Source organism: Carassius carassius, chromosome 10 (genome assembly GCF_963082965.1).
Source record: "Carassius carassius chromosome 10, fCarCar2.1, whole genome shotgun sequence".
In the NCBI taxonomy this organism is placed as follows: domain Eukaryota; kingdom Metazoa; phylum Chordata; class Actinopteri; order Cypriniformes; family Cyprinidae; genus Carassius; species Carassius carassius.
Window position 1 is genome coordinate 6,660,586 of NC_081764.1, and position 20,479 is coordinate 6,681,064.

At 42.0% G+C, this 20,479-nt stretch overlaps 1 protein-coding gene across 2 annotated transcripts in view; it reads right to left on the reverse strand.

The window, feature by feature from the left end:
- The window catches only part of LOC132151643 (contactin-4-like), a 148,379-nt gene that overhangs the window by 22,753 nt on the left and 105,147 nt on the right, over nt 1–20,479 (reverse strand). For both annotated transcript variants that reach the window (XM_059559899.1, XM_059559898.1), the window contains exon 11: nt 10,351–10,478. In XM_059559899.1, the coding sequence (XP_059415882.1) occupies nt 10,351–10,478 (128 nt within the window). The remainder of the gene's footprint in view (nt 1–10,350; nt 10,479–20,479) is intronic.

Sequence of the window (20,479 nt, forward strand, 5' to 3'; positions counted from 1 at the left end):
GACCAAAAGTTTGGAAACATTATTATTTTTAATGTTTTTGAAAGAAGTTTCTTCTGCTCATCAAGCCTGCATTTATTTGATCAAAAATACAGAAAAACAGTAATATTGTGAAATATTATTACAACTTAAAATAATAGTTTTCTATTTCAATATACTTTAAAAAAAATAATATATTCCTGTGATGCAAAAAGCTGAATTTTCAGCATCATTACTCCAGCCTTCAGTGTCACATGTAACATCCAGTCTATCACATGATCATTTAGAAATCATTCTAATATTCTCATTTATTATGAGTGTTGGAAACAGTTCTGTTGTCTAATATATTTGATGAATAAAAGGTTAAAAAGAACAGCATTTATAAAAAAAAAAAAAAAAAAAAAAAAAAATTCTAATAATATATATTCTAATAATATATTTTCTTTACTATCACTTTTTATCAATTTAACACATCCTTGCTGAATAAAAGTATTTATTTAAAAAAAAAAGAAAGAAAAAAAATTACTGACCCAAAATTACTGATCAGTAGTGTATATTGTTATTACAAAATATTTATATTTTAAAAACATAGCTTCTTTTTTTACTTTTTTTTTTTACTTTTTATTCATCAAAGTATCCTAAAAAAGTATCACATGTTCTGAAAAAATATTAAGCAGCAGAACTGTTTCCAACTTTGATAATGAATCATCATATTAGAATGATTTCTAAAGGATCATGTGATAATGATCCTAAAAATTCAGCTTTGCATCACAGAAATAAATTATAATTTAAAGTATAATAAATTTAAAAACAATTATTTTAAATTGTAATAATATATCACAATATTAAATTCTTTTCTGTATTTTTGTTCAAATAAATGCAGGCTTAATGAGCAGAAGAAACTTCTTCCAAAAACATAAAAAATAGTAATGTTTCCAATCTTTTGGTCTGTACTGTGTATATATATATATATATATATATATATATATATATATATATATATATATATATATATATATACACTGCACATATGTAGTTCCCTATCTGTCGGTCACTACGAGTTATGTCGAACAACATATGTACAGCTGGCAGTGGGAGGACTCGTGGGAAGTGAACAGGTCTACCCGGACAGTTGATGAGCCAAAGAAGTCGAGGTCCTGTCCAGGACCCTGAAGCTGCCCGCCCGTTGCATGTCGCGCCCCAGCCCGTGTTGGAGGCATCTGTTGTGACAACAACATGCCACGGCTTGCCGACAATTGCAGCGCCACAGGGTTGTGACGGTGTTCAGGTTTTGCCGTTTTCCATAGGACCCCATATGTCGTTTGACATAACTCGTAGTGACCGACAGATAGGGAACGTCTCAGTTACGTACGTAACCCTCGTTCCCTGATGGAGGGAACCTTGAACCGGTCTGTTGCCGGGACACGTTCTCGGCTCCTCAGCGTAAAACCTAATGAGTGGATGCACCTGTCGCCCTATTTATACCCGTTGGCACGGGGAGTGGCTCAGGTATGTTAAATCCACTAGCCAATTTTCATTGGCGTTTTCTCTTAAACTCAGAGATGATTACCCTCCCAAGTGAGACCCCATATGTCGTTCGACATAACGTCTCCATTCCCTCCATCAGGGAACGAAGGTTACGTACGTAACCGAGACGTTTCTCTACATACATTTCCTTTACTTATTGATATTCTATTAATTTAAAGAACCCCCCCCCCACCCTTTTTTTTACTGAGAAGAATTAAGTACTGTAGCTTAAATGTCCAATCAGGTAAACAAGCTTAAAATGAATTAAATTTAATTAATAAAAAATTTTATATATATAAAACAATCAATAAAGTTCATGTTATAAAACATTTTAGAAGCTATCCATATGGTATCAGTTTGATTATGTGTACAAACAAATACTTATGAATACTAATGAGATGTTTTTGCAGTGCATAAGGTTTTTGCATCCCTTTAAAGTTGTCTACATTCATTTTGTCTGTATGGTATAATTATGGATTTTCTTTGTTGATGCAGCATGTGTACACCCATCTGACATACTAATGGAGATAAAATGGAGGTTGACATATAGCTGCCAGTGGCGTATCACTTCAGTTGACATGTTTGGCAAGTGAAAAGTGCCCAGCATCATTGAATATATCTATCAATCGTGTTTAGGGTCCTCTCCCCGAGTCCATCTATCTATAAATGCTATTTACTCACACCACGTTGCCATGCGGCATGTCAATAACTTGATAACATACTACATACGAATACAAAATGAAGGAAACTCAATATTTATTGAGTTTTTGATGGATCTCCCCTTGACAAGCAATGATTTAGTTTCAATGGCTGATAAAGGTTAATGAAGTAGACTAAAACGTCACACTTAAGGCACAATAAACCATGCGGTTTGAGAAATTATTCACTTTTAAAAGAACTTTATGATAAATACACAGGTATTTATAGACCTGTAACTTTGCTTTCTGCAGAATCACATTAAAATGAACCTCCTGAATGTTTGTTAAGGACATCTTTTTTGATAAAATGGATGTAAACTACTTTTACTAAGTGCTTCGGATAGCTGTGCTGGAAAAGGCTGGTTTAAAGAGTTAGTTCACCCAAAAATGAAAATTCTGTCATTAATGACTCACCACAAGAACAAAGGCCTTCGGAACGACATGAGGGTAAGTAGTTAATGACAGAATTTTCATTTCTGGGCGAACTAATTGTTTAAGATGGTTCTCTTACGAGAGCTCTCTCGTACTGCGTCTTAGCTAAGACGCTACGGGAAAAGTCTCTTTTCACGAAATACTGAAGCAAAAAATTATCCTTAATTTTGTATTTTTGTAAAGCGCATTTGCAGCAGTACACAGCCATAGGCGAGACGGCTCGTTCGCTCATTGGCTTGTTCTGCGGCAACTGCACAGCCTATCGAGCGCGGGCTGATGCAACATCAGACCAATAAGGGCGCTTCGCGCCCTTCTTGCCACTTCCCGCCGAAACGGGTGTGGCCCAACCTATAAAAGGAGCTCGAAAAGGCTGACTCACCTGATTTTTCATCTCTTCAGCGAAGCTCACGCATCGCTGGATCACGGAGGAAGCAAGCGCCGTCTGAGAAAGCACATCAGCAGGACGAGCCATTCTGAAGCTGCTGGCATCGCCGCCTTCCATTGCCGTTCCTGCTGCGCTATCCGGCGCCTATATCCTTTCAATCCTGTTATATACAAGCTGTTCTTTATGTGTGTGTGTGTTCGCCCTGCGACACACACTCGTAAAAGAGCTCGCGTCTTTTTTAAGATGCCTTCCTGCGGCTCGTCAGAGCCCCACTCAGCGAGGGAGACCGGTACGTCATCTGTGTCTCCTGCCTGGGTGAAGATCATGCAGCGCTCGCTCGCTGACGGCGGATGCCCCCACTGCGAGCTGTTGCCATGGTGACTCTGAGGACTCGCCTGGCCTTTTTCTCTGAGCCTGCATTCTCCGCTGCGCTGAGGCGCCGTAAAAGCATCGCTTCCAGCGGATTCCGGAACCGTCTTCAGCTCAACCGAGCTCGCCGGTTCGCCCTGCTTCACCGGCCCCCCCTGCATCGCTTCCCGGTGGGCAGCGCCCGCTGTTTGCCGGCGCGTCGTCCGAGGAAGTCGATCTCAGGGCCGCGTCGGGGGAAGAGGACACGCGCTCTCTGCTAGCTTCGGGCAGTGAGGGCTGGGCGAGCTCCGAGGATCTCGCGCCTTCTGCTCAGAAGCCCAGCAGACGAGCTGACATCGAGAAGGAGCCGGGGCGAATGATCGTGTTGGCCGCGATGAGTCTCGGCCGCGAGTGGTTTGCACCAGCGCCCCCCCCTCTCGTTCCCGGCTGGATGGTATTTCCCTTTCGGATGAGCGTACTTCTCAAAGCCCGCCTCATTTCTTCCTGAGCTTCACGAAGAGGTGGCGAAGGCTTGGAACGCTCCATATTCAGCACGAACTCGTTCGTCTGTCTCACTAGCATTCTCCACACTGATGATGCTAAAAACAGGAACTACCACTCACTTCCGCCGGTGGAACAGGCGATAGCGACGCACCTTTGTCCGCCCTCTGCTGGACGGCGGCAAAAGCGGTGTTGCCATCTAAAGCCTCCTGTGTGACGCTGCGTCGGCGCTACTAACGATGGCTGCTTCATCGAAGCGCAGGTGTACGAGTTCCGCTGTGGCCGAGCTCTCACCCAAGCGCGCCGCTGTTTCAGTTCCAGGAATTGTGACTGTCTCAGCGTTTTCTGCAATGCGCAAGCCTGCACAGTTGCCCGCTTGCCTGCACACAAAAGCCGTTATCACAACAGCTTCAGCAACGCAGCTCGAGACCCCCGTTCTCGCTCTACTGGCCGTCGCCCCGCGCCGCGGGGACCGCGGCAGAGGATTACGGTGAGGCCGGGAGCCCCGAAGCCATCCTGGGAAAGCCATCTACGCATGCTGCATGACGCTGCGTCGGCACTACACACGATGGCTGCTTCATCGAAGCGCCGGTGTACGAGTTCCGCTGCGGCCGGGCTCTCACCTAAGCGCGCCGCTGTTTCAGTTTCCAGAGATTGTGACTGTTTCAGCGTTGTTTGCAATGCGCAAGCCTGTACGGTTGCCCGCTTGCCTGCACACGAAAACCGTTATCACGGCTACCCAGATATTTCCCGAAAAAGGTGTAATTTCTGGTGTCCCGGCCACGGCCGATGGTGCTATAAATGAAGTGACGATGCCCACTGCTCAGTGCCCATCTCCGCATATAAGCACAGCCCTTCACACAGGGCTCGCGCCTATAAAAGCGACTCAAGTCGATCACGCGCACTACATAGTAGACGTGCCCACTCCTCAGTGCCCACAATCACTATGTCACACGCGTCATGTGGTTTCTGTAAAAACGAAACCCGTGCACGTTCGTCCGGCCACGGCCGATGGTGCTATAAATGTAGTGACGATGCCCACTCCTCAGTGCCCATCTCCACATGTAAGCACAGCCCTGCACACAGGGCCTGCGCCCATAATGTCGACTCAAGTCGGTCGCGCACACTGCATAGTAAACGTGCCCACCCCTCAGTGCCCACTATTACTATGTCACACGCGTCATGTGGTTTCTGTAAAAACGAAACCCGTGTGTGCTCGTCCGGCCACGGCCGATGGTGCTATAAATGCAGTGACGATGCCCACTACCCAGTGCCCATCTCCACATATAAGCACAGCCCTGCACACAGGGCTAGCGCACATAAGATCGACACAGATCGGTCGAGCGCGCCGCATAGTAAACGTGCCCACTTCCCAGTGCCCACATACACTATGTCACATACGGCGCGGGGCTTCTGTAAAAACGAGGCCCGTGCACGTACATTCTGCACAGGCAGACAGCGAGTTTAAAGTGGTAAAAGTGCACACATGCAGCCCACGGTTACTCGCAGATATATCGAGTCCCACGGGACCCGCTCAGCCTCCCTCCAGTCGGTTAAGCGCCGGAACGGGGTCGAGGAAGAGCGATCTGCCCGCTGTGATCAACGCGCTCCCCGCCTCAGATGCGCAGCACACTCGAGCGCCGCCGTTGCCCAGTCAACAGAGCGCGTTTCGCATCCAGCCCTTAGCCATTCATGCAAATGCATGGTCAGTGCTTCCAGGGGTTTCGGATTGGGTGCTAGGCATTATAAAGAGAGGCTACACGCTACAGTTTTCTCGACGCCCACCGTGCTTTTCAGCGCGCGTCGAAACTACGGTCAAAACAGAAGTAGCACACATACTTCGGGCCGAAATATCAAAACTGTTGAGCAAAGGGGCTGTAGAGCCTGTGTCTCAAAGCGAGGGGGGGCTGTACAGCAGATACTTTCTGGTGCCCAAGAGAGACGGGGGTCTCCGGCCCATACTGGATCTAAGACAGCTGAACAGGCATTGATGAAACGCAGTTTCAAAATGCTCACGACCAGGAAGCTCCTCGCGCAGATTCGCAGAGGGGACTGGTTCATGTCAATAGATCTGAAGGACGCGTATTTTCAAATACAGATAGCGTCAAACCACAGGCGATATTTGAGATTCGCCTTCGAGGGCCAGGCATACCAGTTTGCAGTCCTGCCATTCGGCTTGTCCGTAGCTCCTCGTACGTTTACGAGGTGCATGGCTGCAGCGCTCGCTCCTCTTAGACTCAGAGGCACACGAGTGCTGAATTATTTGGACGACTGGCTGGTTCTGGCCCGATCATGAGCGGAGCTCATGGAACACAGAGCCGTTTTACTCGATCACCTCGAGAAGCTCGGCCTCAGTGTCAATTGGGTGAAGAGTTCGCTGAACCCCAGTCAGATGATCCTGTTTCTGGGTATAGTTCTGAACTCGTGTTCCATGACGGCGCGGCTGTCACCACAGCGCGCGATGGGCATTCAGCGTGCAGCGAGTTCTTTCCGCTGTGGCGCGACTGTGTCGCTCAAACACTGTCAAAAGATGCTGGGTTTCATGGCCTCAGCATCTCCGGTTCTGCGGCTGGGCCTGCTCCGCATGCGCCCCCTGCAGTTCTGGCTGAAGGCTCGGGTGCCGCGCAGAGCGTGGGCGTCTGGCCGGCTGCATTTCAAGGTCGATCAGAGCTGTGTTGCGGCTCTAGCACCTTGGACAGCGAACGGCTGGTACCGATCAGGTGTAAGCCTGGGGACTTCCCCGAGTGTGAAAATGGTGTCGACGGACGCCTCCACTTCGGGATGGGGAGCGCTGCTCGAAGGCAGACCGTCCTTTGGCCTATGGTCAGAATGGGAAAAGCTCCATCATATCAACTGCCTGGAAATGCTGGCAGTGGAGAACGCGCTGACGCGCTTTTGTCCCCATATCAAGGATCACCACGTCATAGTCCGTTCGGACAACATGTCCGTGGTGTCCTACATAAATCGCCAGGTCGGTCTCGGGTCCCGAAACCTGTGCAGGCTGACGGAACGCCTCCTGATTTGGGCTCAGCGCAACGTGTGCTCGCTGAGAGCAGTGCATGTGCCTGGACTGCAGAATCTGGGTCCAGACAGGCTGTCCAGAGGCAATGTTCCTACGGGCGAATGGTCTCTACACCCGCAAACAGTCCGGCTGTTGTGGCAGAGATTTGGCATGGCGGAGGTGGACCTCTTTGCGTCCCACGAAGACGCTCACTGCCCCGCGTTCTTTTCCAAGAACGAAAGCGCGCTGTCACGGAGATGGCCGTGCTGCCCGCTTTATGCGTTCCCTCCCGTCTCCCTCCTTCCAGAGGTGATAGAACGGGTGAGAGAAACGAGATGTTCAATACTGCTTGTAGCACCTCTTTGGAAGAACCAACCATGGTTCCCAGATTTGATGCAGTTAGCAGATGTCGCCCCGTGGCCGGTACCATTGAGGAGAGACCTCCTCTCGCAGGCCAGGGGCTCGATTTGGCACCCTCAACCGGAGTTGTGGTCCCTCTATGTATGGGCACTCAATGGTTACCCGCTGATCTCGCAGTGAGAGTGCTAAATACCATCACTCAGGCTAGAGCTCCGTCGACACGACGTCTGTATGCCTCGAAGTGGTCGGTGTTCTCCAGCTGGTGCACAGCTCGAGGTTATTCACCCCTTAGTTGTGAGGTGACGGAGGTCCTCTCCTTCCTTCAGGAGCTGTTGGATAAGGGCAGAGCCCCATCCGCGCTCAAAGTTTATGTGGCTGCCATCGTGGCGTTTTCTGAAACGGCGTCCGGTCAGTCAATAGGAAGGAATGATTTAGTCATCCGGTTCCTCAGAGGAGCTAGGAGGCTGAATCCTCCCAGACCTCCGTCAGTCCCTATGTGGGACCTCGCGGCGGTTTTGGAGGCCTTGAAAGGTCCCCCTTTCAAGCCTATCCAATCGATTAGCCTTCAGCATCTGTCGTTCAAGACAGTATTCTTGTTGGCTCTCGCTTCTGTGAAGTGTGTGGGTGATTTGCACGCGCTCTCGGTGAGCCAGTCGTGCTTGGAGTTTGGGCCCAATGACTCAAGAGTCATACTCAAACCTAGGCACGGTTATGTGCCGAAATCCCTCAACACACCGTTTCGGGCTCAGGTTATTGCCCTGTCTGCCCTGCCGGTGTCAGGGGAGGATGGAGACTCGAGTCTTCTTTGCCCTGTCAGGGTTTTAAGAGCTTATGTGTCTCGCTCTGCTGCCTTTCGGCAGACGGAGCAGCTATTTGTCTCGTTCGGTGGGCGTTCCAAGGGAATGGCTGTTTCGAGACAGACTCTATCCAGATGGATAGTTGACGCCATAGCGTTAGCTTACGCTTCCAGGGGCCTTCAGTGCCCGTTGGGCGTCAGAGCACACTCCACAAGAGGCATCGCCTCGTCGTGGGCGTGGTCTACTGGGATCTCCTTGCAGGATATATGTATGGCGGCAGGTTGGGCCTCGCCGTCTACATTTATCAGGTTCTATAACCTGGAGGTTCCCGCCTTGCAAGCCAGGCTGCTGTCGGTATAGGCGAATCAGGGCCCTGAGGGGAATTCTGAGTTCACGAGCGCTATGCGCTGCCGACTGTTATATGGGCAGTATTGCGTAAGACCCGCATTGCCACATTGGTCAGGCCTTGCCTCGGCTGTGTGACGTCATATTGCCACATCTACGGATGCTGCTAGATATGGGACGGAGGGCTTTTTCCCTTTTCTGTCCTGGACTCTCTGTGAGTCCCTCAGGTGACTGTGCACTGTAAATCCTGGGCGTTGCTTCAGGTTTATTGGTGTGTGATCCCTGCGCGCACGGCGTTTTACACTCGGTTCCCGTAGCGTCTTAGCTAAGACGCAGTACGAGAGAGCTCTCGTAAGAGAACGTACTCGGTTACTAAACGTAACCTCGGTTCTCTCTAGAAGAGCGAACGAGTACTGCGTTCTCTGCCGTGCGCACGATTCACTCTGGTTCGCTTCGGCGATGAAATAAATCAGGTGAGTCAGCCTTTTCGAGCTCCTTTTATAGGTTGGGCCACACCCGTTTCGGCGGGAAGTGGCAAGAAGGGCGCGAAGCGCCCTTATTGGTCTGATGTTGCATCAGCCCGCGCTCGATAGGCTGTGCAGTTGCCGCAGAACAAGCCAATGAGCGAACGAGCCGTCTCGCCTATGGCTGTGTACTGCTGCAAATGCGCTTTACAAAAATACAAAATTAAGGATAATTTTTTGCTTCAGTATTTCGTGAAAAGAGACTTTTCCCGTAGCGTCTTAGCTAAGACGCAGTACTCGTTCGCTCTTCTAGAGAGAACCGAGGTTACGTTTAGTAACCGAGTACGTTTTATATCAGTAAGGAGTCTAATTATTTTCATGTATGATTTTCAAAGATGCTGTGGTATGGGGTGTTGGCCAGAAAGCTACATATCTTAAATAAATAAACTATAATGTGAAGTTAAAGCCCTATTTGGACAAAATTAATTTTCCCTGAATCCTAACCAATTAGAAATATCTGTGATTTTAGTGTATTATTTTTTCACAGCCCTTCTCCTCATTTATTTTGACCTTCGCCAAATACTTTAACTAAATCTAAATTTGTCGTCGTGCTGCCTGGTTCACCTTTATTATGAATTTTTGCCAACTTTCTGGGTGAATAACAGTTGGTGGTTCAAGTACTGCTAGCATCCCACCCAATTTAAAACAGAATGAAATGAAAAAGAAGAGTCCGGACTGCTCAAAATGGCCTTAATTAATTCCTTGCCTTAAAGCATAATGTTGCAATTTATCACATATTTGATTCATTTCAGTAGGTTCACAACATTTTGTAACGCCCAGAGCTAGACAACAGACTCTCCCATCTTCAGGGCTGTGCAACATACAGAACTGAAGAATTAGTCTTTTAAATTAATAAGGTGGAAATCGATTGGCAAAGCCCCCCAAGCAGCTGAATTGGATTTTGAATTGCATCTGAAACTGATGGATGTCCAGCCAAGATTTAAGTTTGTCTTTTCGACTTAAAAAGTGCAGCTGCTTAACTTTAGAATGTCTTTGAACTTGAATGATTTTAATTCTACTTTAAAATCATTCAAGCATGCATCCTGTTTGACAACCTAAATTCCAATTCAAATTGAAATTTCAGGGTATGGAGACCTCAACTGAGTGGTTCTCACATACTGAAATTACCCCCAGCCTTAAAACACTCCTAAGTGAACTTGCTCAGCAACACACACCCACTGCTCATTCATATTTAATACAGCATAATAACTCACTGCTCCAGTCACTCAACACAAGTGTGATTCGGGTCCCTCCTACACTCCTTCATCTCATTAGGAAATAAAAGGATTCCACTTGGCTAAAATCAGATATCTTTGGAAGGTATATACTAAGACAAAATACATATGAGCATACAGAATATGTTGTAATGGGGATTGGGCGGATGCATAACACAGAATGTCCTATATAAAAGCAAATATCCAATAAATATGTGGCAGAAAAGAATTTAAGCAAATACCTTTAACAAGCAGGTTCCCTGAGCTGCTGGCCTCGCCAAACTGGTTTTGGGCAGCACATGTGTACGTGCCAGCATCCGCTTTGGTGGTGTTGGATATCCGAAGGCTTCCACTATCCAGTATAGCAATTCTGCAATGCAAACATAGACACACATGATAATATTACTTTAGAGTGCTTCTGTGATTTCAAGCCAACAATCAACAAAAGCAATTTTTTTGACAGGATAAAAGAATGGCAACATGTTTTGCAGCTGTTTAAGTGTGTGATGCAAGACGATCTACACATTCTTACAGAGAACGTTTTGGGGAAAAAGAGTGCAATTTCAGGACAGTTTTGAAGGCTTTTCACCCTTTGCAGATAGCTAAGAATCCTTTGTCTTGTCAGAACTCAAATCCCCACCTTCAGCAAACTTGCCGTCAACGTGTTTTTAAGAGGAATAAGAGTGGCATTGAAATGCTTATGGTTTTTCCCCACAAAGAAAATTGTTGGAAGGAAGGAGTATTTGGACAAAGTCTTCATGCTGCCAGGATATTTTCCATAGGCCATTTAAAATTATCATTGAAATATTTTCAAATATTGATCCTTGAACCAGAATCAAACCAATTTAAATTTTAACACCTGTTTTTATGTAGGTCAATTGAAAAATCAGAAAAATAAAAAATACGAAATGATCTTTGCACAATAACGGCCTTTAAACCATGAAGTGCATACACACATAAAACACATCGTCAAAGATAAACCACATGATGTGGAGACCTTGAGGATGAGGGAGAAGAATAGGGAGGGCTTCATTAATTCATGATGTTATTCTAATTATTTTAGCCACATTACTCAATAATACACAATACAATACAATGAGAAAGAGCGAGAGAGAGAGAGAGAGAGAGAGAGAGAGAGAGACAACAACATGGTATCATAGTATAGATGGTACTATTTTTAAAAGCTGTGATAGCTTGGGGGGAAGAAATGTTTAATTGGCGTGTACTAAACATTTAAAATAAATAAGCAAACTGTGGATTTCATCAATGACTCTGGGGAGACCCCAATAAATAATACATTTCTAATTAACATTGTTTAAGTGTGGAAAATGACAATCTGGTAAACATATTGTAAAAGAGAGAAAATACAAAATGGCCAAAACACACAACGGTCAGATATGGTGTTTTCTGCACACTTGCACAAAATGGACAATCATGTGTTATTTGAGCTTCATCCATTACTAGACGTACACCAATGCAATCTCCTTTTCAGTAGAACAGGGTGTACCGAAGAGCTCAGTGATTTTGCACATGGCACTGTCATAGGATGGCACTAGTAAAATGTGTTTACAGAGTGTGAAGAACTCGATTAGCCTGCACAAAGCCCAGACATGAACCCCACTGAACACCGTTGGGATGAATTGGAACATCAGTTTCTGACCTCAGTGTCAAGAAAATCCCTGCAGCCATGTTCCAACATCTAGTGGAAAGCCTTCAGCATCTGTCACACAAGACATTTTTAATGATATTGCATAAACTTTACAGAGGCTGATTTTTTATTCAATTTTTTTACATATAAAAATACAGCAAAAACAGTGATATTGTGAAATATTTTTACAATGTAATATAAATGTTTTCTAGTTTAGTATATTTTAAAATCTATTTTTATTTTAACAGAACATAAATGTCTTTGCTGTCCCTTTTGATCACTGCACACCAACTAAAGGTTAGGAGTGTGCACGGATAGTCGAACATTCGAATATTCGTTCTGCTCTAATATTTCGATAAATAAAAATGATATTCGAATTTTCGCTATATTTTTGCTTGCCATAAAAAATAAAAATAAAAAAATAAAATAAAATAAAAATTGGTCACTTTCTGTGATTCTCCACGGCATATTTGAAGATGTATACAAGCAAAAAATAATTAATGAATGAATAAGAACTGCGGTCTTCTACAGTACTTCAAATATGTCGTGGAGCAACGAAAAAACACCGCTAACTTGGAGGATGCAGTGAAAACTCCTCTTCTCGCGTCTGCCCTAGACCCTCTGCACAAACATCTCAGGTTTCTCGATGAAAACACGAGAGAGATGTAAGAAAAAAAAAACTTTTTTGAACATTATCAGAACATTTTCCTTGATGCAAGTGGTGCAGATGCAGCCGCCGTCACCAACGATGAAGAGGATGCAATGCCCACTCGTCGGAAAAGGCTGAGCCTATTCTTCAGCGATGATTACAGAGAGTCCATCTGAGACGAGTGGGAACAGTTCTTGCTGGAGCCATGTATTCCACCAGATGACGATCCCATTCAGTGGTGAAACGAAAACACGAAGCGCTTCACAAAACTTATTCGCTTAGCACACCGTTATTTGTGAGTCCCGCCAACGTCTGTGCCGTCAGAGTGCGTTTTCTCCGTGCCCAGGCCTTACTATTAACAGACTAAGGAGCCAACTTTCCCCCGATCATGTTTACATGCCCGTGTTTCTTAACAAGAACATGTAAAACAATAGAAAAAAAAGCAAACAAGATTTGCTGACAGTTTCAAAGTTAAGTGTAAGCTACATTCTGTACAATAGCCTAATTGCTGCAGGGTGCTTTAAGTTTTTTCTTTGTTCACTTTTTTTTTTTTAATCTGTACTTTTGTTTGTTTGCACACATTGTTTAAGGTTTTCAGCTACAAAACACGATGTGTAATGTTCAAGCTTCAAAAATGACGGAAACAATCAATGTTGCTGAAAAATACATCTGTCTCATTAAACTTAATTTAAATAAACGAATATTCGAATATTCGCTTTTTTTGTGAGCTCAAATATTCGAATGTGATATTTGCGGAAAACGCCCATCCCTACTAAAGGTATTAATTTATTACTGACCTTAAACTTTAGAATGGTAGTGCATATATAATCACATACAAAAAGTAAACCAGAACATGCACAACAATTGCAGGTCACAACAAAGCAGGTTCAATACAGTTTATCAATGATAGCGGTGAAGTTCTTCCCTTCTTTTCCTTTCTCCCTGGCTCCTATGTTATGCACCCTACCTCCAGAGATTACCAACAAATAGGCCAGCACATTGTCTTATCTAGATCAAGGCATGACCTGCTTTTGTGCAGCTCTCCTTCGTTTGCAGCAGTTGGTGATGTTTTATGAGTTATGAGATACATTTGTTTGCCCATCCTTTTATAATGCTATAGTCTCTCTGTCTCTTTTCACCTTTAGACAATTCTTTCATGGAAAAGTACTTTGACATATGGAGGATAAGTGTGTCAGAAAAAAAAGTGAGGCCACCAGCAATGACAAACCACAATATCTCAACTGTTTCATCGAGGTGGCTATTCCAGGAGAAAGTCTCTTATTTCGCAGATTTCTATACAGAAAAAGTAATCTCACACTGTTCTTATAAATATCTCAAACTGAGCTCAGGTTTGCCAGGATACCTACAACCAATTATTGATAAAGTATTCACAATATCTATCAAATTTGTTTCAATTTTGCTTCTCCTACGAAATTTAGGAGAAACATTTAAAGAATGTTTCAGAGCTATGAAACAGCAACATCTGAGCAATTAAAATGTCATGCTGATGGTGTCTCTAGCAAGCTTTATAACTTGTTTAACCAGCAAGCTTTGGTTTTGCTGATCCAAAAGAGCATTAACCAGTATAAGCCAGCATGGAAATTTCTAAGCCAGTATTTTCAGCAGAGTAAGCAAACCTTATGGATGCATTCTGACATTGATGGGTTCAAACAGAGGAGACTCCTAAGGTTGGTGGTGCGGTCTGTGGACTTTAACATACCCGGAGAGCATCTATTCCTGGACAAGCACACCAGTCTCTCCATCAAGTCTGAGCGAATGAAGACCTATCAATAATTAACCAGCGAGATGAACCTGAGTGCTGGTCTCCTCGTCTCCTCTTCGTAACAACTAATAAGGACAGCTGTAAATCTCCTACCAGGATACAAGCCTGTATGACACGCCGCTGGTGAGCAGTTTAAAGATAGGCACTATGTTGCAGGGAATTCTCTAATCTCCCCATAAGTGTACTTCGAGTTGGTACAAAGACATCTATGCCACTGAGGCAAAAGCAAGCTATTTTGTCTTTTTATTTTTTGCTGGGGGGAAGACAGATAGGAGGCATTATTTAGAGACATTCTATAGAAGCTTTCCTCTGGAAATCATAAAGTGGATGGCGTGGGCTAAATACAGTACTTGTTGCCTCTTCTGGCTGTTTACTGGCCAAAAGTCTATGCCATAAACCTCTGTGAATTGGTCTCGTTTTTTGTTTACATTTTATTTTTTATTTTTTGTAAGAATGGTACAAAACTAAAGGCATGATTCTGAAAAATCTTGTAATGTGTGAAGGATTATTGTCATTAATGTTTGTTAAATTCTTTTTCATTTCAAAACATTTGCTTCTGAAATGGAAGCATGAGCGGAATAATAACAATTCTGCTGAATTTGTTGAGACATCTGCAGTCTGAGCGCATCTTTTCATAAACTTCAACTAGCTTTCTTCCACCTAATGCTAGGTCAAATAGAACAGTCTTAAGCAAGGTGAAATAAAAAGATTCTGATATACAAAATATTTTCTTGACCACCTTGTCTAAAAAAAAAAAAGAAGGAAATAATGATAACAAACAAGAATATCATCTCACTGTTTTCCCAAAAAACAAACAGCAAAACAATTCACCATTTTGTGTTTGATTTGATGACCATTTGAGTTTAAATATAAATAATATTTAAATATAACATAATAATAATATTTTAAAAAACTGAAATAAAATAAAAGTGGCATTCCTTAATAAATCAGTGTTATGTACGAATGAATTCAGTTGAGTGAATGATTCACTTGTTGCCACCTACTGGTGTGCTTATGTAATCTATAAAGCATGAATAAATAAAGTTAAAAAAGTTTTTTATGTAAAAGATAAAAAATATTCTCAGAGAATATACAGTGCATATTCTGAAAGGTCTTAGCTCCTGATCTCATTCCCTCCCTCTCCCAATCACCGCTGCTTCATCTCTCTTGAGTTTCCTGCAAAGGAGCTTTCATCCTGACAGCGATTTGCAGACAAAGTGACCTAAGTCATTAATTTTTCAATTGGCAGCAACATGAGTGACAGTGGCCACTGGCATTCCAAGTTCAGAAGAGTTAAACTGTCTTGCAAACAGGCTATCAATAGAAGCACGGATAAATCTGAAATCTAGTGACCAACATTAGAGACTCATCATCAACCTGCAGCATTCAAATTGCTAACAGTGTGAATAGAACTCAAACATAAAGCCAATATCTCATACATAATGTTGCATATCTATACAATCTCCCAGATAGGGTCCACGACAGTGCATTTAAGCGGGCACTAACTGGCCTTCTCTGACCTACCTGGAGGTTGTGTTCCATCAGTGATGTTTAAAAAAAAAAAACATTAACTGAGGACCCAGAGGGAGGGTGGTCATGCAGCGTCTACAGAAGGACCCGATAGGTCATTTTATCCGCCAAATAGGGCACGAGGGTTGACACAAACGTGAAGGGCTGATCTATGTTAAGGGCTAATACCCTAAAGAGGGGTGTGAGAGAGCTCCTGCCGTTACTTAGATGGATCATGTGTCCATATCTCAGTAGGCCTTCGCCTGGAAACGTGTTTGATAAACTGACGACCTTGTCAGTTGGATAAATAAACCGGGGGAGGCAGAAACAGGTCATTACTGATCACGCTCTGTCAAGAGATCTGCTTATGGGAAGCCACCTTGATGAGTGTACCTTTACTTTCAACTCCTCAACCTCAAGGTTAGTCGGCAATTACTGCCACCAAGAAAAAAAAAAAGAGCCTTCCGATGAGTTTCGCTGTTATCGCTAGAACAACAGAGCAATCACTTGTTGGTCAAGGGAAAAAGAGGGGAAGGGAAAAATGGGACACAGAAAGGTTGTCTTCTGACACTTTTCCAATAGCCAGGTAATTGATATTGATTTTTTTGTGTGTATACGAGTCAATAGTTCTTAAGACATACCATTCATTATTGCCGCATCTGACACTCACAAAACCATGTCAAACTTTTACAAATTACAGAATCCTACTGACTTACTGTTAATGTGGTATAGTTGCATTTATAATGCAGGCCATATTGATTAAATTCACTATAAATCAGAAAAACGGGGAAAGACATTGATTTATTCGAGATACACTGATATATAAAGGCAAAAATACGAAGTGAAGTAATTCCAATGTGCCATGAGCTCAACATCTTTAATATGCTCCAAGTTTGAGGTGTGTTTACAAGAGAAACCGCTGAAATTGACTTACATAGAATTCACCCATGGCTTTTATCTAAATCTTTGCGATGGGCATTATTTGGTTTGTCAGTCAGAGATGGCTCTTGGGTTTAATACTGCGGGTGTCGCTCACTCTGCAGGTGTCCAAAGGGCTTGACAATTCAGATATAATGGGAGTGATAAGGAATGATTGACAGAAGCATCTGGACACCTAGCCGAGCTCAAAGATCAGGCATTTCAGACAACCAGCTGTGTACAATAGTGTTTTTTCTACTTTGGTATTAAAATAGCAAAAGAACGGCTGTGACATTTCCTGAGAGCGCTAGGCATGTTGACCCCTCGTCTCTTGGGGACCAGCATTACGTTTCCATGGCAATGGGGAGATTTGTAAAAATGGAAAAGGATGAGGGTAAAGACAAACATGGAGAAAGAAGTACTAATCTCTACTTTTGTAAACCTAAAACAAACAGGTGCCATATTTATATTCAAGCCACAGAGCTGAGTGTCAGCCACGACGTCAAGATACATTCCCTGTAGAGAATCATTTGCGACGTATGCCGGTACTTTTTTCCTCACATTAAAAGGAGGATTGCATTGCCTTTCCACTTATCCTGAGGTAATTTTCTTAACACATTCAACGCTGTTCAATTATTCAATGTGCTGATTTAGTATGGGTACATTCGGCTCTTGCCATTCCACAAGATAATTCTGTCATTTCTCAACGTGAAATAAATCAACACGGCACCAGCTGCCGTAATAATTTAGCTTCAAATCAGTTGTGTGGGAAATGGACTTAAATAATGGGAATGGAAATATGTTATGCTCTGCTTTAAGCCACTCATATTCTACATATAAATCACTGATTCATGGGAAACTAAACTAAACTGAACCTGCCATTCACTTTTGAAACAGGAACATTTCTACTTTTAAACTTAGTTTTAATTAAATTTAAAGAAACATTATGTTCTGAAACTTCTTTAAGGTGTTCATTCTTTTTTCCCCAGTTCCATTAGATATGAACAAAATAAAAATAAACATTGTACATTGCCATTCAACAGTTAAAAAAAGAACGAAATACGTTTATTCAGCAAGAACTTAAATTAAATGATTTAAATGTATATTAATATCAAATAAACGATGTACTTCTATCAAATATATACTGTTTAGAATTGTTTCTAAAGGATCATGTGACACTAAAGGCTGGAATAATAGCTGCTGAACATTCAGCCTTGTCATTAAATGAATGAATTACATTTTAAAATATATTACAACAGAAAAAAAATATTTTAAACTGTAGTATCAATTCACATTATTACCATTTTTACTGTATATTTGATCAAATAAATGCAGCCTTGGTGAGCATTAGAGACATTTAAAAACATTTACAAATCTTACTGACAAACAGTCATGTATGTGTTAAAGTCATCAAACAACTTGTAAAGAAATTGTTTGGGATTTTTAGTTAATTTCCATTATTAAGTAGGTTCTATTAGTATCAAGCAAAAAAACATAATGTGGCTACAACACATGGCTACTACATTTTAAAACGTGCTACAAAAAACATGGTATTCATTCTGACTGTGATGACAGTTCAATAGCTAGACCTAAAAATCAGTTTGAATCTATCCTTTTGACTTTTTTAACAAATGAATCTAAAACTATATAAACTAGCTTTTTTTCACTTCAGAAGCCCGTTTTGTCCCATTACTCATGAATAAATTAAATATAATAATAAGATACAGACTAACACAAAAAGCACCAAACAGAAACAAAAATGAAAATACATGAAAAATTTAATTTATTCATACGTCTAAAACCATATTTCAAATATGGTTTTAGACATTTAGAAAAAATGTCTAAAACCATATTTGAAAATCTGGATACATTTTTTTTTACATTTAAACCTGAAACGGTTTAAAAACATTTTAAATTGACTTAAATAAATATGTGAGAATTTGCATTAATTTGGGGTCACTAATCATACTTGTGACATTGCACTGCTTTGTGCAAAAGGTCAACTGTTCTTGTTTTCACTCTAATTGTTCAATTAATCAAATAATTCTTAATTAAATTCGAAATAAATGCTTAATATAAGCATTTTCACTTGTGGTTTCAGACTTTTGGACCCCAGTGTATATGAATCCCATTTCTTTTTACTGAAGTAATAACTCTCTTCGGGAGAAATTAGTTTAATTTGGTGAAACAAAACTCAAACAGAATGCAAATAAATGCAGAGATTTGGCTGTGATTAGTTTGGCGTGCTCTTTACTAGTCTAAGTGCCATGTTAGACTTGGTGGGATTAGTTTTTATCTTGGGGGACAGAAGGTTAATATAAATTTTCAAAGAACAAATGTGCCAGCGCAGCACCAGTAATCCATCTTGTTTCCTTCACACATTTAGGGCAGCAAATGTGTGTTGCTTTTTATTCCTAGAAGGTATTGTGTGCATATGAGTGTAAGAAAAAGGGAGATGAGTATCAGTCTGAAAGAAACAACCATATTTTTCATGTATTTTCATTTTTGTTTCTGTTTGGTGCTTTTTGTGTTATTCTGTATCTTATTATTATATTTAATTTATTCATTTCATGTTTGCAATGCATGGCATATTTCCAGTAGTAAGAGTGGCTTTTAATTTCAGCAATATCTATCCCCAGGATCAGAAGCTGCAGAGAAAAGGTGTTTATCAGGGCCAAACACGGTGGGCTTGTGGGTGTACTCAAACCGGGCTCCTTTAATCACAAATGGCTCTTCAGCTTCATTCTTTCAGACTGATACTCATCTCCCTTTTTCTTACACTCATATGCACACAATACCTTCTAGGAATAAAAAGCAACACACATTTGCTGCCCAAAATGTGTGAAGGAAACAAGATGGATTACTGGTGCTGCGCTGGCACATTTGTTCTTTGAAAAATTATATTAGCCTTCTGTCCCCCAAGATAAAAACTAATCCCACCAAGTCTAACATGGCACTTAGACTAGTAAAGAGCACGCCAAACTAATCACAGCCAAATCTCTGCATTTATTTGCATTCTGTTTGAGTTTTGTTTCACCAAATTAAACTAATTTCTCCCGAAGAGAGTTATTACTTCAGTAAAAAGAAATGGGATTCATATACACTGGGGTCCAAAAGTCTGAAACCACAAGTGAAAATGCTTATATTAAGCATTTATTTCGAATTTAATTCAGAATTATTTGATTAATTGAACAATTAGAGTGAAAACAAGAACAGTTGACCTTTTGCACAAAGCAGTGCAATGTCACAAGTATGATTAGTGACCAAAAATTAATGCAAATTCTCACATATTTATTTAAGTCAATTTAAAATGTTTTTAAACCGTTTCAGGTTTAAATGTAAAAAAAAATGTATCCAGATTTTCAAATATGGTTTTAGACATTTGCAACCCAACGTATATTTAAGGAAAATGTCAAAAAATACCTTTTTTCAAACTAACTGTCTCATTGAGGTTTTAATTAAAGCTGCGCATCAATTGTGAGAGACTGCAAACATAACATTAGTGCCAATCAATGTGCTGTCCACCATCTTGATTGACCAATTGTCTGCCATGCAAATCTATACCTATAGATTGTCTGTGGCACGGCCGCAACACAGGGCATATCAAATTATGCTCTGCTAGTTAAAGAGTCTTTTAGCCAACATTAGCAAAACACAGCCATAGGAGGTTAAGTAAATCACATTCTATTTAAAGGGGTGTGGAATATGTTGATTGAGACCATCTACAGTTGGATTTTGACCAAGAATTTGAAGCCTTGGGGCATGTTCCAGATCTCCGCTGGTGGGCCCATTCCCCTTCAGATGACATTCTGCTGACAGACACCACCTAATTTCTCCTGGCGAGAGAGGAATATGAAATTAAAA